Source organism: Malus domestica, chromosome 17 (assembly GCF_042453785.1).
Source record: "Malus domestica chromosome 17, GDT2T_hap1".
Taxonomy (NCBI): domain Eukaryota; kingdom Viridiplantae; phylum Streptophyta; class Magnoliopsida; order Rosales; family Rosaceae; genus Malus; species Malus domestica.
In genome coordinates, this window is record NC_091677.1 from 5,514,979 (window position 1) to 5,528,467 (window position 13,489).

The 13,489-nt window shown below is 37.8% G+C and overlaps 2 protein-coding genes across 2 annotated transcripts; one reads left to right on the forward strand and one right to left on the reverse strand.

The window, feature by feature from the left end:
• Positions 1-5,287, forward strand: LOC114822516 (probable inactive ATP-dependent zinc metalloprotease FTSHI 3, chloroplastic). The gene is made up of 6 exons (XM_029096915.2): positions 1-117; positions 233-1,378; positions 2,162-2,485; positions 3,060-3,360; positions 3,445-3,641; positions 4,890-5,287. The coding sequence occupies exons 2-5, from the start codon at positions 260-262 to the stop codon at positions 3,639-3,641; spliced, it is 1,941 nt and encodes a 646-aa protein (XP_028952748.2). The 5' UTR covers positions 1-117; positions 233-259; the 3' UTR covers positions 4,890-5,287.
• A 557-nt stretch (positions 5,288-5,844) lies between these two features.
• LOC103404681 (proline dehydrogenase 2, mitochondrial-like) lies at positions 5,845-10,086 on the reverse strand. Its single transcript, XM_008343617.4, has 4 exons — positions 9,433-10,086; positions 6,637-7,282; positions 6,305-6,545; positions 5,845-6,201 (listed from the first exon to the last, which is right to left on the reverse strand). Exons 1-4 carry the CDS (start codon positions 9,970-9,972, stop codon positions 6,162-6,164), a joined length of 1,467 nt encoding a protein of 488 aa, XP_008341839.3. The 5' UTR covers positions 9,973-10,086; the 3' UTR covers positions 5,845-6,161.
• Positions 10,087-13,489: the final 3,403 nt, after the last annotated feature.

Sequence of the window (13,489 nt, forward strand, 5' to 3'; positions counted from 1 at the left end):
CCACAAAGACTTTCACTTTCATCTCCCATCTTCCAAAAAGTCACTAGCAAACACTCCTCCTGCTCCCACAAACTTCCCCAACTCTGAGAATTGTGAGTTCTAAAGCAGCTCTGACAGGTTTATTTTTCTGAATTTTGTTCATTTTTCTTGCCGAATTACAAAAATTTATGAGTTTTTCTGTGTTATTGCAATGGTGGTGATAAAGTTAGTGGGTTTTGCTCTGTTGTTTCAGTAGACAAGTGTTTTTGTAGAGAAAAGCATGGCTTCTTGTTTTTCTGTTGTTTCCAATACTGGGTTCTTATCTATTCCCAACAAATTAGAATTTCACGGCGAAAAGTCCAAGTCTTTGGGAAGGTATAGAGGTTTTTGCCGTAGTTCATTTGCTTTTCGTTCCGTGGGATTTCGTAAATTGCGAAACTTTCAACATGGGTTGTTCTCGAACAATGAGCTTAGGCCACTGATGAATGGAAACAGTGGAGTTTGGTTAGAGGGATTGAATAGTTGTTGTAAATCTAGACATGGGTTGTGTTGTTACAATAAAATGGAGCCATTTACGAATGCAAATAGCGCGAATAAGCAGATCCATTTGGGGAAGAAAGGAGACACTAAGTTGAGGTCTTTGAGGAGGAGATTTTCTTTGAGATTGCGCCCGAGGTTGCGGTGGTTAGCTATGAGAGTGAAAAGAGTTACAATTCAGTCAGTGTTGAATGGTGTTGGGACTTTCTTGCGAAAGAACATGAGAAGAGTGACACTTGTTTCTTTGGTTTCTGTGATATTGGGGCTCTGCTATTTGTTTCTGAAGTTAACCGCTGTGCCCTCTCCGAAAATGGTTCCATATTCAGAATTGATAACAACCCTTCAAAATGAGTCTGTTACAAAAGTTCTACTTGAAGAGGGGTCTCGTCGGATATATTATAACACAAATTCTCACGTTGATGGGGGTACTCAATTGTCTGAGGGAGAATTGCCAAGCATTGAAGGTGAGAATGTGGCCGATAAAGTCACAAGTAATGATGGTTCTCGATCTAGTCAAGCACTGAATAGGAATGTTTTGAGAAAATTATCACCGACTCAAGCTTCTACGCCTGACTGGCAGTATTCGACCAGAAAAGTAGATCATGATGAGAAATTTTTACTTAGTTTGATGAGAGAGAAAGGAATTACATATGGCTCGGCTCCTCAATCAGTTTTGATGTCAATGAGGACTACTTTGATAACTATAATATCTCTGTGGATTCCTTTGATGCCACTGATGTGGCTTCTTTATCGTCAACTTTCTGCTGCTAATAGCCCAGCTAGAAAGCGGCGACCTGATAAGCAGTTGGTTGGATTTGAAGATGTTGAGGGAGTTGATGCTGCGAAATTGGAGCTTATGGAGGTACACTTCTCTTCTCTAGAATACATTAGATATGTTGCATGCTTTATTTCTATGCATCGACACTTTTTTGCTTTGCTAACTTGATTATGTAGTTGATAATGAGGTAACTTACTTTTCTTATCACAGTACCGTGGATATCCTTCATTCTGCTTGCTACAATTATGTACTCTGTGAAAGCTTGGAAGCTTTTGGCTTAAACACTTACTGATACAAGTTATAAACACTAGGAAGACATATTTATCAGTTCTTAGATAGAAAGATAGAGCATCACAGCCAAAACAGTGCATCTTTTGCTTGTTGTTGGAGTGTTCTGATCTCTGTGAGCTTGAAACACCAAAGGTTTGAACAAAATATATATACTACGGAGAAAGTTGTGCATTTCTGTTAAATATAAAGGCTGGTTCACATCATGAATCGAAATTTGTATCCAGAACAGTGCTGGGAAGGTATCCCAAGGCTTGCAACAAGTTCGATCACACATGGCGATGAGCCTTTCAGGGTGCATATCTTTTATTGAGATATAATCTTGTGGATGTTTCTCGTTTTATTCAGAGGTGTTAGACAAGTGAATAACATAAGTCTTGTATAACGGGATCTCTTTAAGCTTTATGTCCTTCTAAAGTTTATTATTGCCTCTCAGAACTATGATGTTTGTTACCTTGGTGGATTTTACGACCTGTTTGTATACGTGATTACAAACAAAGGCACTGAAATATATTCTTATTATTTAATTATTTATTCAATTTTCTTCCTTTATTTTCTTGACATCTTTCTTGTTTGTAGATAGTTTTATGCTTGCAAGGAGCTATTAACTACAACAAACTAGGAGCAAAGTTACCCAGAGGTGTATTGCTGGTTGGTCCTCCAGGAACAGGGAAAACATTACTTGCCCGTGCAGTGGCTGGAGAAGCAGGTGTACCATTTTTCAGTGTTTCTGCCAGTGAATTTGTGGAGATGTTTGTTGGAAGAGGAGCAGCTCGCATTAGAGACCTTTTCAATATGGCAAGGAAACATTCACCTTCAATTGTATTCATTGATGAGCTTGATGCAGTTGGAACGAAGCGTGGCAGAAGTTTTAATGATGAGCGTGACCAAACATTGAATCAGGTAATATAAGGTTCAATTCTGGCTTCAATCCTGCATTTCTCACATCCATTCAAAGTTTAAGCGGTCACATTCTGAATGTCTTCTGGAATTGTTAGTATATAATTTCATCTGTGGGCCATTATTTGTATTTCCAAACTTTTTGAAAATTGTCAAATCACTGTAGTTGGGAAGACTCTTTTGTTCTCTCCTGTTTGATTTTGTTTGATGGGAAAATAATATTGGTCCCCTCTAAAATCTTGCCAACTTTTCTTGCTTATTTACTGTGCGTTTAGCTTATACTTTCACCTTCAATCTTAGAACATTGAGTATTTCCTTTAATGTCCTTAGTTTTGTTTTCAATTTTCAAGTCTAAATAGCTATCAAGTATCAACACGTTAAATTAGCTTATTGTTTCGATTCTGCTGTTATGTACAATAGTAGAAGGCAGTATTAAGGATAACCACATTATTGTATCGGTAGATCTTAGATATGGATTTCAGTGAACATCTTGTCAACTGTCATGTATGTTTGAAATTTATTTTAATATCAATTCGATAATGTTTTTTCATTGAATTTTTTTTTTCTGTTCTTGTAGTTGCTGACGGAAATGGATGGATTTGAGTCAGACTCAAAGTTGATTGTTGTTGCAGCAACAAACAGGCCCGAAGTATTGGATTCTGCCCTTTGTAGGCCAGGCCGCTTCTCAAGAAAAATAGTTGTAGGAGAACCAGATGAAGAAGGAAGGAGAAAGATATTGGCTGTACATTTGAGAGGAGTTCCTTTGGAGGAAGACACTAATCTTATTTGCGATCTCATTGCTTCACTGACACCAGGTTTTGTAGGTGCTGATCTTGCAAACATCGTCAATGAAGCTGCTTTACTTGCTGCTCGTAGGGGTATACAGTACATCCAAATGATCTTTTGGTTTTCTGAAATTGTACACAGATCTCAACTTCCTATTAATCTATGGTCTGTTGCAGGTGGTGAAACTGTGGCCAGAGAAGATGTAATGGAAGCAATTGAAAGGGCAAAATTTGGAATTAATGATAAGCAACTTAGGCCGAGTACAATAAGCAAGGAGCTTGGGAAAATGTTCCCGTGGATGCCTTCTCTGATGGGAAAGAACACAAGGCAAGACGGAGTGCAAGGGCCTCTAGGATATCAAACTCTGAGCTGAGTATGTCCATACGTTCTAGTGATAGTGATATGAATGATACAAAACAAATTTTTGACGAGTTAGCAATTTTGATTTATATTCGTTATTATCATCTAATATATAAAGTCAATTAATTTGAAATGGTTAGTTTTTGGTATCCCATATATGAATGCTGAACTTACTCTATATCCGTGCTCTAAACTTTGTTCCGTCATGATCTGGCGAGTTCAGTGTCATCTATATCCATATGAGTGAAAGTTCATAGCTATAGTCATGTCTTGTCTATAGAAGCTCAAGTTCGTACACAGGAAAAATAGTTCACAGGAGCAAATATCAATTTTAGGTTGACATCAATCGATATTTGTATAAATGTCCAGACCTGTAGTTCATGGAAAATCGTCAACTTAAAAGATGTTCGACAGCAGTTCATTCTGAATCAAATCGTCATCCACGCATATCTATTCCAACTTCAGTGGTCACTCTGAAGGCGGAATAAGTAATAGTAACACTAACTTGTCCACATTTTCTTGGTTCCGTTGTTTTCATATTTCTAGAATCATCAGCTGTCTTGATTTTGCAATTTTACATCTTCTGTTCCTTGTACAAGGTTCCATTGTTAAATTGCTCTTTTTTTTAGTGATGATATCAGATTCTGTGACACTTTAAAGATACTGTACATGCATTGATAATTGGCATTTTATCCAAATGGCCCCTCAGATTTAAAACCAATAGAAGTGGTCTCTGAGATTGTCCACCATCAATCCTTTTGGTCATTTCGTGAGAAATCTCCATTAAATCGGAGGTATTTTTGTCAAATCAACTCCTCCCCTTGAACTAGTGGTTTCTTCAATTTAAAGGAGATTTTTCATAGAAGGAACAAAATGATTGACGGTGGACAATCTCAACGACCTCTTCTATCGATTTTAAATCTCAGGGACCAATGTGAGGATTTATGACAATCTCAGGAACCATTTTAAGCTAAAAAGCTTGGATAATTTGATATGTGTACGTAAATCTTGCTTATATCATGGGAATCGTGGAATCCATGAAATGATGGTTGGTGGGATGTCATTTTCCAACTAGGGATGTATTGCTAATCTTGTCAGCAACCTAAACTATGAGCAGGCCTATAGTTTCCCAGTTTATTGGAATAATGTGTGATTTTGAGTTTGACACCCACTAATATGCCATTTTGTCATGATTTTAAGATTCTCTTGGACTCTCTCATGTCTTTCAACTCAATTTTGTTTCTTTTTTTCTATGTGATAGTGAAATGATACCATGACCGTTTCCCAGAAGTCTGAATCTACACGACGAGGCTTCTCAGATGCAGGTCCGGCGCTGTATGAGAAACGATATTACTGCTACGAGTTGGACAGCCGATACAGGATCGTACTTGCACTGTCATGAACTTCGAAGAGGCGATCAGGTATCGAGTAGATTCCCGATGCCAAGATATTTCAAAGCATACCGTGATGGTACACATGAACTATGTTTCCAGGTTAGAGGCAGCATTAGGGTTTTCATTTTTGGATTCACCCGTACCCATAATATTGGTTGAAGCACATTGCTGTATCATTCCAATGTACTAAACTACGATATCTACAGGATTATAATTATTGACAATAAAAAGAAATAAATAAATGGAATATTTTATGGTTTGGAAACTTGAGACCCCCACCGTCCATGCGTTCCCCATGTTGATCTGAGAAAAGATGATGATTGATGACCACCGCAAGGCACTCCATCCCTCCTAAATGGACTCCTCCCGTTCTCATACACTCTCATCCTCTCCTCTTTTGTGCGGTCACAGTTAAGCTATGTCAACATTTTATATTGATTTTTTTATAGAGATAAAAGACAAAATAATCGTAATATAAAATGTTGACGTGATTTAACCGTGACCTCACAAATAAGAGAGAATGAGTGTATAGGAACTAGGAGGGCAGAGAAGCCAGGTCCCTCCTAAATGTCTTTGATTGCAAGTATTTGGGAATTTGAATCAAGGATGTGCTTTTATATTGCAATTTGCAGATTTAGATCAGAACGCCTGACCACATGACCTTTTCGACCACCTTCGCAAAATCATGGGATTCATGTATTTTGTGTATTTTAGTTTTGCTCGACTCCACGCTGGTCTCACCCATGTGAAAAAGGGCAGCCTTACCCAAGTTCCACTTTAGTTACTCCTAGTTATTCAAACGTCATCCAGAGACACATTGAGTAATTTGGAAGCAACATGAACATTTTATTCATATTCCTTCTGTTGAAGGAAGCCACACGATCTTAAACGTGGTCGATAGGGCGCCGGCGATTGTGGTGGATTGCCATGGAAGTAGACCTAGGAAGCAAAAATGGATCTGTTGCCCAGTAGAACAACCTAATGTAATGCGGAAAACAGAACCCAGATTTCCTAATTCCTATATGCACATTTTAATTCAACTAACTTACGAGCAATCCACCACAATTACAGATCATCCTATTTACAAGATTGTTGATGGATCAGCAAGCTTGCTGTTCCACAAAGCCGTTGTTTTCGCGTTAGATGATTGCGGCTTTAAGTCTCCTCATCAGCTCCTCCCTGTATTCAAAGGAAGAGTTCAAACCGGCGTTAGAATAAAACTGATCTTTTACTGACCTTCTACGCTGCGAATATACGAGTTTTTATCCGATTTTGAATTTACCTTGTGAGTAGTCTGTCTTGAGATGAAGCGGATAGGAGTCCCCTGTTCTCTTCAGCCCTCCTTAACAGGTACGGCAGCACCAACTGTATCGGTCCGAATGGCATGTACTTGCTTACTTGAAACCCTGAATTTTTCAGGCCGAAGGAGAGCGATTCTGCCATTCCGTACAGTTGCGCAAATTCGAGCTTCTGGTGCACCTTCCCGACCCCTATTTCATGTGCTTTTGCCATTGCCAGTCTCCCTACATTTGCATTCAACATTTCACGTCAGACATACCACCGATACAAAACTCTAAACCAATGTAGTGGGGCTTTTCTGCAAGTTTTATTTACCTGATTCAACATTATGGGTTGCAAGGACAACTGCATCAGAGCCATTTGCAATCCTCTCGAGCATGAACGAAGCACAGTCGTTGTAGCACGCGTGCGTGTCCTCAATGCAATCGTGGATAGGAGACTTATAGCCCAAGGAAGAAGCTAGTTTTCCTTCACTTGACATATAAGCTCCCCTCACCACTTTGAACCCCATTGAAACACCCATCTTATCTGCAGCCTTTGTTGCCAGCAACAATCTTTCCTTTGCATCTTTCAAGTAAGCTTGAATCGTCCCGTAAACAATTGGGTTATCATCTTTGTTGTAGATGATCGCAGAGGAGTAGGTCAAGTAATCGATGGCCGGTTGAATTGAAGTGTACTCTGCGTCAACGGATAGAGGCACATTGGCTTCTGAACACTTTTGGGACAGTTTTAGTAGTCTCTGGTGGACTAATTCAAGATCACGCTCTTCTTCCGGGGTCAAGGGCTCCGGCTTTTCGAGGGTATGGTAGAGAGGGCTCGATTCCGAGAAAATGGGAAACGTATCGCGCTTCCATGGAAGATTGAAAGACGGATCTTGCTGTTGCCATCTCAGCAAGTCACTCACTCGCCGAAGCAGATTGGTGGGGCAAATTGCAGTAATTTTCACAATGATAAAGCTCACCTGTTACAAGCCAAAACATCACTTTCAGTTTCAGTTACCATCGCAAATAAACTTCACGAGCAAGTGGTGAAGAAAAACAAATCACAACAAGAATTGCTTTGCTTGAAAGTGCTTTTTTGACGAGTCACCGTCAGAATCAAACTCAATTGGCGTACCAAGCTTTCACATGGTTTGCAAATTGCACTAATCAAGATTCAATTAGTGATAATTGCAAAATTAAACACTAATATTAAGAATAGTAAATGGTTGATTGATGTTGGAAGATTTGTCGGCAGCAACTAGGAAGCCAAATCAAATGTAAACAGCCCTAGACCTAGATGGAAGATTCAAGGTTGGCCAAACAACTCGGTGGTGCATGTAAAGAACCAAGTGGCACAAGTAAAAACCAACTTCGTGCTGCATGCAAACAACCAAATGGCATAAGCAAGAAAGTAGGACCCGCAATCCTACATGTCAACGGTATGGATTCAGACTTTTTGATCATATACCATGTCGAAACAATATTAACATTTAGTAACGGAATATTTTAGCCATTAAGTCTTATTATTAATTTTTTTTAATAAACGATATTACATATACTAGGAAGAGAGGGTGAATTAAGCATTACGGTTAATAATAATGCGGTCTAAACTCGTATTTGGTAAGAACTATACCTAATATTTCTTATTTATACATGAAAAAGAATATCATTAGACCATTACTAAATCACCTTAAGTCTTATTTTACATAAGAAAAATTAAACTCTAAGGCCTCGTTTGTTTGACCTCCTTAGCTAGGACTGGACTAGCTAGGACTAATAACCCATGTTTGGTGCAAGCCGGGATTGAGTTTAGTGGGATTAAGTCGGACTCGTGCCGACTAAATCCTTCGTTAGCTGGGCTTAGCGAGAGCCCCCGAAAATGAGGGGATTGCTAGTCCCGTTTCCCTGCTTCCCCTCACTTTGCCTCACCCCACACCTGAGAACTTGCCCTCCCACTGTCTTTCTCCCCACCTCCCTCTCATCTGTCCATAAGATCTCCAAGTCAGAGACCCAGAAAACCCAAAAAAGCCAAAAACCCAGAAAACTCAGAAATCGAAAGCAGATTCAACCCCATCTCCCACCTTCAAGCCACTCATGCATGCATCCCGCCGTCAACTCCTAAATTTTCATTTTCGTTTTTGCTCTTTGGTTTGATTTTAAGATTTGCAGGGGATTTTGTGAGAGGAATAGAAGAGGCAGAGAGAGATTTGCAGTGAAGAGGAAGAGAGGAAAAGAGGCAGAGGGAAGAAAGAGAGGGATTTGGACGGAAAAAAGGAAGAGGGAAGAGAGAGAGAGGGATTTGGACGGAAAAAAGGCAGAGGGAAGAGAGAGAGAGATTTGGACGGAAAAAAGGCTGAGGGAAGAGAGAGGGATTTGGATGGAAAAGGATGCAGTGTGCGGACGAAAACATGAGAGAAGAAGATGATTAAAACTGACCAAAATAATATTTCTAGAAAGGAAAATGATTATTTAATAATAAAATATTAATATATATAAATTAAATTAATGATAAAATATTGTAAATATAAAATTTAATAATATAATATATGAGTCCTGCTTTTTAATCCGACACAGCACCAAACGCTTCACTAAGTTAGTCCAGTTTAGTCTAGTCTAAGCCAGTCCAGCTTAGTCCCTGCAACTAGTCCAGTTCGAGACAGTCCGGTGCAACAAACGTCCCCTAAAGGTTAAAATTTTGACTCAGAACACTGGAATTTTTGGGTATACATCATGCTCTACGAAGGGCCCGCGTCACAGTTTATTGTTATAAACACGCAGTAAATTGGTTAATGAACTTCATTTTTAAGCTAAAAAAACTAACAAAAAATTAAAAAAAAACTTTAATTTTAATGAAAAATGACAAATAAAAGTATAGGAAATAATATCAAAGAAATGTAAAAATATAATTCTTTTTTGTTAAAAATGAATAGTTCCGAAATGTTTCATTAAAATTCCCTAAAAAAAAAGGTTCCGAACGATTAAATCATGAGTCGAACTTTAGAAGAGTTTCTTTAGCATTTTTCTTTTAAAAAAAGAGAAAAGAAAAACAGAATTTCGATATGATCAAAGAAAAGTCAACAAATCGAATCTTAAATCTTTTTATTATGGGGTGATGTGGAGAACTACTTACCGAAGAAGGTGGCAGGGATTTGGTGGATTCAGCGGTGTCTAAGAAGCCTTGCAAGTTCTTGTCACATGCCTCGTTGTCACCGGCGTACTCCAAAGCGTAAACCAGCATCCCTCTCAGCCCCGCCTCGTTTAGCTCCAGCACCGACTTTCCGGCGGCGACGGCATCTTCGCCGGCGCAAAAGTGGTCATAAATCGTGGACCGTATCATCCCCAAGATCACGTCTTTGATCAAGGGAGTCTGCATGAGCTTGGAACGCATGACCCACATTCCAACATCCACCATCGGTTCCACCGCCACCATATGGAGGTTCAGAGCCGCCCTCAACAGCCGTGACGTGGAGACCGAGGCAAAGAGCTTGTCCGCGTCATCAAAGCTGGAAAGGCTGGGGTCGGCGTCGATGGTGGTGGCTGTGGGGTGTGGTGCTTTTTCGGCATAGCCGATTGGCTGGGAAATGGCGGATATGGTGGTGGAGGAGGCGGAGTTAAGTGGCCTGACATTTTTCAGGAGTTTTGATGCTCCTGGGATTACACGGTTTGCCATTCAATGGTGGGTGTGTGTCTCGAGTAATTCACTAATTCTCTGGCTCTCTTGATCCTAAATCTCTCCTCTCTCTCTCTCTAGCACTCCCTCCCCCTCTCTCTAGAATTGTTCTTATACCTGAAGCTTGTTAATTATATAGGCAGTTCAGAGTTTTTACGGTGAGGTGTGACCTGGTGTCGAGTAAATCCTGTCAGATTGGATCATACGTGGCTCCACGGAATCCTCATCTATTTTTATTTTCATTTTATTTTTTGGTAGAATTTTTCTCAGGTGGAAAGTAGGATCTTTGTTTCTCCTTTCCCTATAATTAGGGTCTAAAAAGATAAGTATGATTGACTTGGCTAGTAACTAGTAGGATTACCAAGAACGAATCCGGATCATTTTTTGACGATTTTGAGAATTCATGAATCATATTCATTGTACATTATGTGATCATAAATGATTTTAAATATTTTTATTTAAAATTAAATATAACAATATCTGACAAAAACTAACTGCATGATATACGATGAACAGATTTATGAATCCTCAAGATTCTCACTAAGAGGATCCGGAAATGATATCCTCGCAATTAAGCTAGTCTTAAATGTAGGTGATTATCTCCATGCGAACTTCTTGCAATGTGTAAACCTAACTCCATTTTACCTAAATCATAGGAAAGAGAACTGAAATAACTTAAATACCTAACAGCTTGTTCGGCAACAATTTTCAGTTTTATAGCGGACTGAAAACATAAAACAAAATACGTTTTGGGAAGTTTAGAAGCCGAAAACTTGAATACTAACTATTTTTTTTTGCTAGTTAAAAAGAAACTATAACACGATGTTCACCTCTCTCTCTCTTTCTCTTTCTCTCTCTTTCTTCGAAAAGAGAGAGCCAAGATGAGAGATTTTTCAATGTGACCGATACATGGAGTGGTACATTACGTGTCATTATACAAATGATAAGATATGTGTGTTAAAAAGTTAATAACTTAAAAGATAAATTTTTCTACCACTTACATAAAAACACATGGTATACCACTCGTGTTTCATTCACAATTAAAAATTTCTCAACCGAGAGGAGCGGACAAAGGAGAGGATGTAGAGCGTATTTTAGTTTTGTGTGCTTTAGTTTTACAAAATGATATTTTATACTCATTTAGAGAAAATTGAATTCAAATGCAAAATGATGGATACACTCGCTAGAAAGTCTGAGATTTCTCAAATTTTATCATTTATACATATAGCAAAAATGCATGAGCTGAGTTATGAGAAGTAGAGCGATTAAGCCAACCGGCCTAACTGATTTTTATATTCAATTATTCCTTCTCTTAACCAGGCTGTTCATACTTTGTTCAATTATTGTGCTTCGATGAACTATACGTGATAAACTTCATTGCAGATTTGCTACATAACATGTACGAAATAATTATTCGATGTTGATTGGCCAAAAAGGAAGGGCATCTAAATCTCACCCACTATATTATATATTTGAACAATTCTTGATCATTACTTAACAATGAGTATGAAATTATACTCAAAACTCTTCGTGCTTGAATCATGGACTTTTGTGTATATTATACTACTTAAGGATGAATAGGAAATCCTACTCAAAACTCTTATTGTTTGAATCACAAAGTTTTATGTATATGATAAGAGCCATTCATATTATAAATCATTATGTAAAGATTAAATATGCAAAAATGGAATTAAAATTAAGATGGTTGAGTTAATTTATTGTAGCAAATACATAGACGGTTTGTAATACTTTTACTAATTCTGTTTATCTGTTTTGTACCATTCTATGACTAAGCGACCTTAGTTTTAATTAATTTTTTTTCAGATGCGATCTTTATTAAGTGATTCTAATATGAACAGTTCTAATCCTAAAAACGAAGTCCTATGAATCGATAACGAACAATTTTGAGTAGGAAATCATGCTCATTCTTTAAGTAGCCAAGTATTATATTCTTACCCAAGTTATTGTGCGAAATAATCTCTTCACAACTTAATGGCTGCACGTATAAATGAGAAGTTTCAAGTCTGAGTTTAATTAAAGATGAATTTTGTACCTAATCATTACTAACTTATTATGTAATTTCGCCAAACCACCCCGTGGTCATCCCGAGTACCGTCGTCGTATTAAAATAAAAAATATTATGAACAGCATAACTTGCCTCCTTGCCGTTCATATTATGTGTATATAACAGATTAAAAATTATATCCCAATACAACATAAGAGGAGCCAGCTTCAATTGTCTTTGAATTCTCTGTCAATGCAACTCGGAAAATGACTGCCACTATTTCAGCATACGTTGGAGACTTTTAAATTGTTCTTATGGGGCCATTTGAAACCCTCAAAAGTTGTATTATAATGGTTTTTTCTCCACCTTAAATATTTAAAGATTACTTGTTGTAAATAAATCCCATCATGTATCTATCACAAGAAGCAAGAAAACAAAACCCCACTTAAATATCAAATCAATTTGTTTAAATGTATTTTAACATTTCATCCAACCTCTCGCTTTTCCATATCAATACAATTATTTTTTTAATACAAAATCAAATGTATAAATGTATATAATTATTGTTCTTATGAAGCTGGTATAATAAGTTTCTACTCTTATCCATCCATAATTGATTGTTTAGTGTTGTATAATAGCTAAAGCTGTCGAGCATGACAAACACACTCTAAGAAGTATTTAAGAGATTATTTCAATGTGTTCAAAACAAGAAGCGGAACATCACATGATTATAACGTTGAAAGAAAGTGTTTTATTTTTCGAAGTGTCTTGCTAATATATAATATGTTATATATGCACCTTGTTCGAAAATCTCAACGTATCGTATGTTAGATTAATTAGTGGCTCCTAGATTATTGGGTAATCATCAAACGTCCACGTCAGTGTTTCGTGTCCTCCATCATCTTTCTCTCTCTCGCACGTAATCGGAGAGACTAAGAAAAATGTCCTGAAAATGAAAGTTCCAAAGACAGTCTAATGCACTACTACTCATATTATCTAAGTTAAGCACTTTTACAATTCATTAAGGCCTCGTTTGACACGTAATGTTAAAGTTTCAAAGACAATCTATTAAATCAGCACTCGTACAATTTACTGAAGCCTCATTTTGCATGCTGTATAAAGCATTGAATAAAATTAAGAATATGAAAGCGGTTGTTTGGTGCACTTTTGTACTTAAAAACCACCCGCTTAATTAACAGGTCAATCAAATTTTATATGGCTGATACAAGATAATTAGAACCCCCGAAAAGCTAGTATAATTAGTCTGGGGGCTAACCGAAAACAAGCTTGTTTCTCTCTTTAGTTTCACGCATCTGCTCCTTGACGAATCATCTCCATCTTGATGAGGCAGTAACGACTTCTCAGTCACTCCGTGAAACTACCATCACCTACGTCGTCAAGAACAATAAGGGAGGAACCCACTCCAATGAATCGATCAAGCAAGAATTATTTCATTTCTTTTACCAAAATCACGCAACTTCCATTCGAATTGTAAATTGTGAATTTATCATG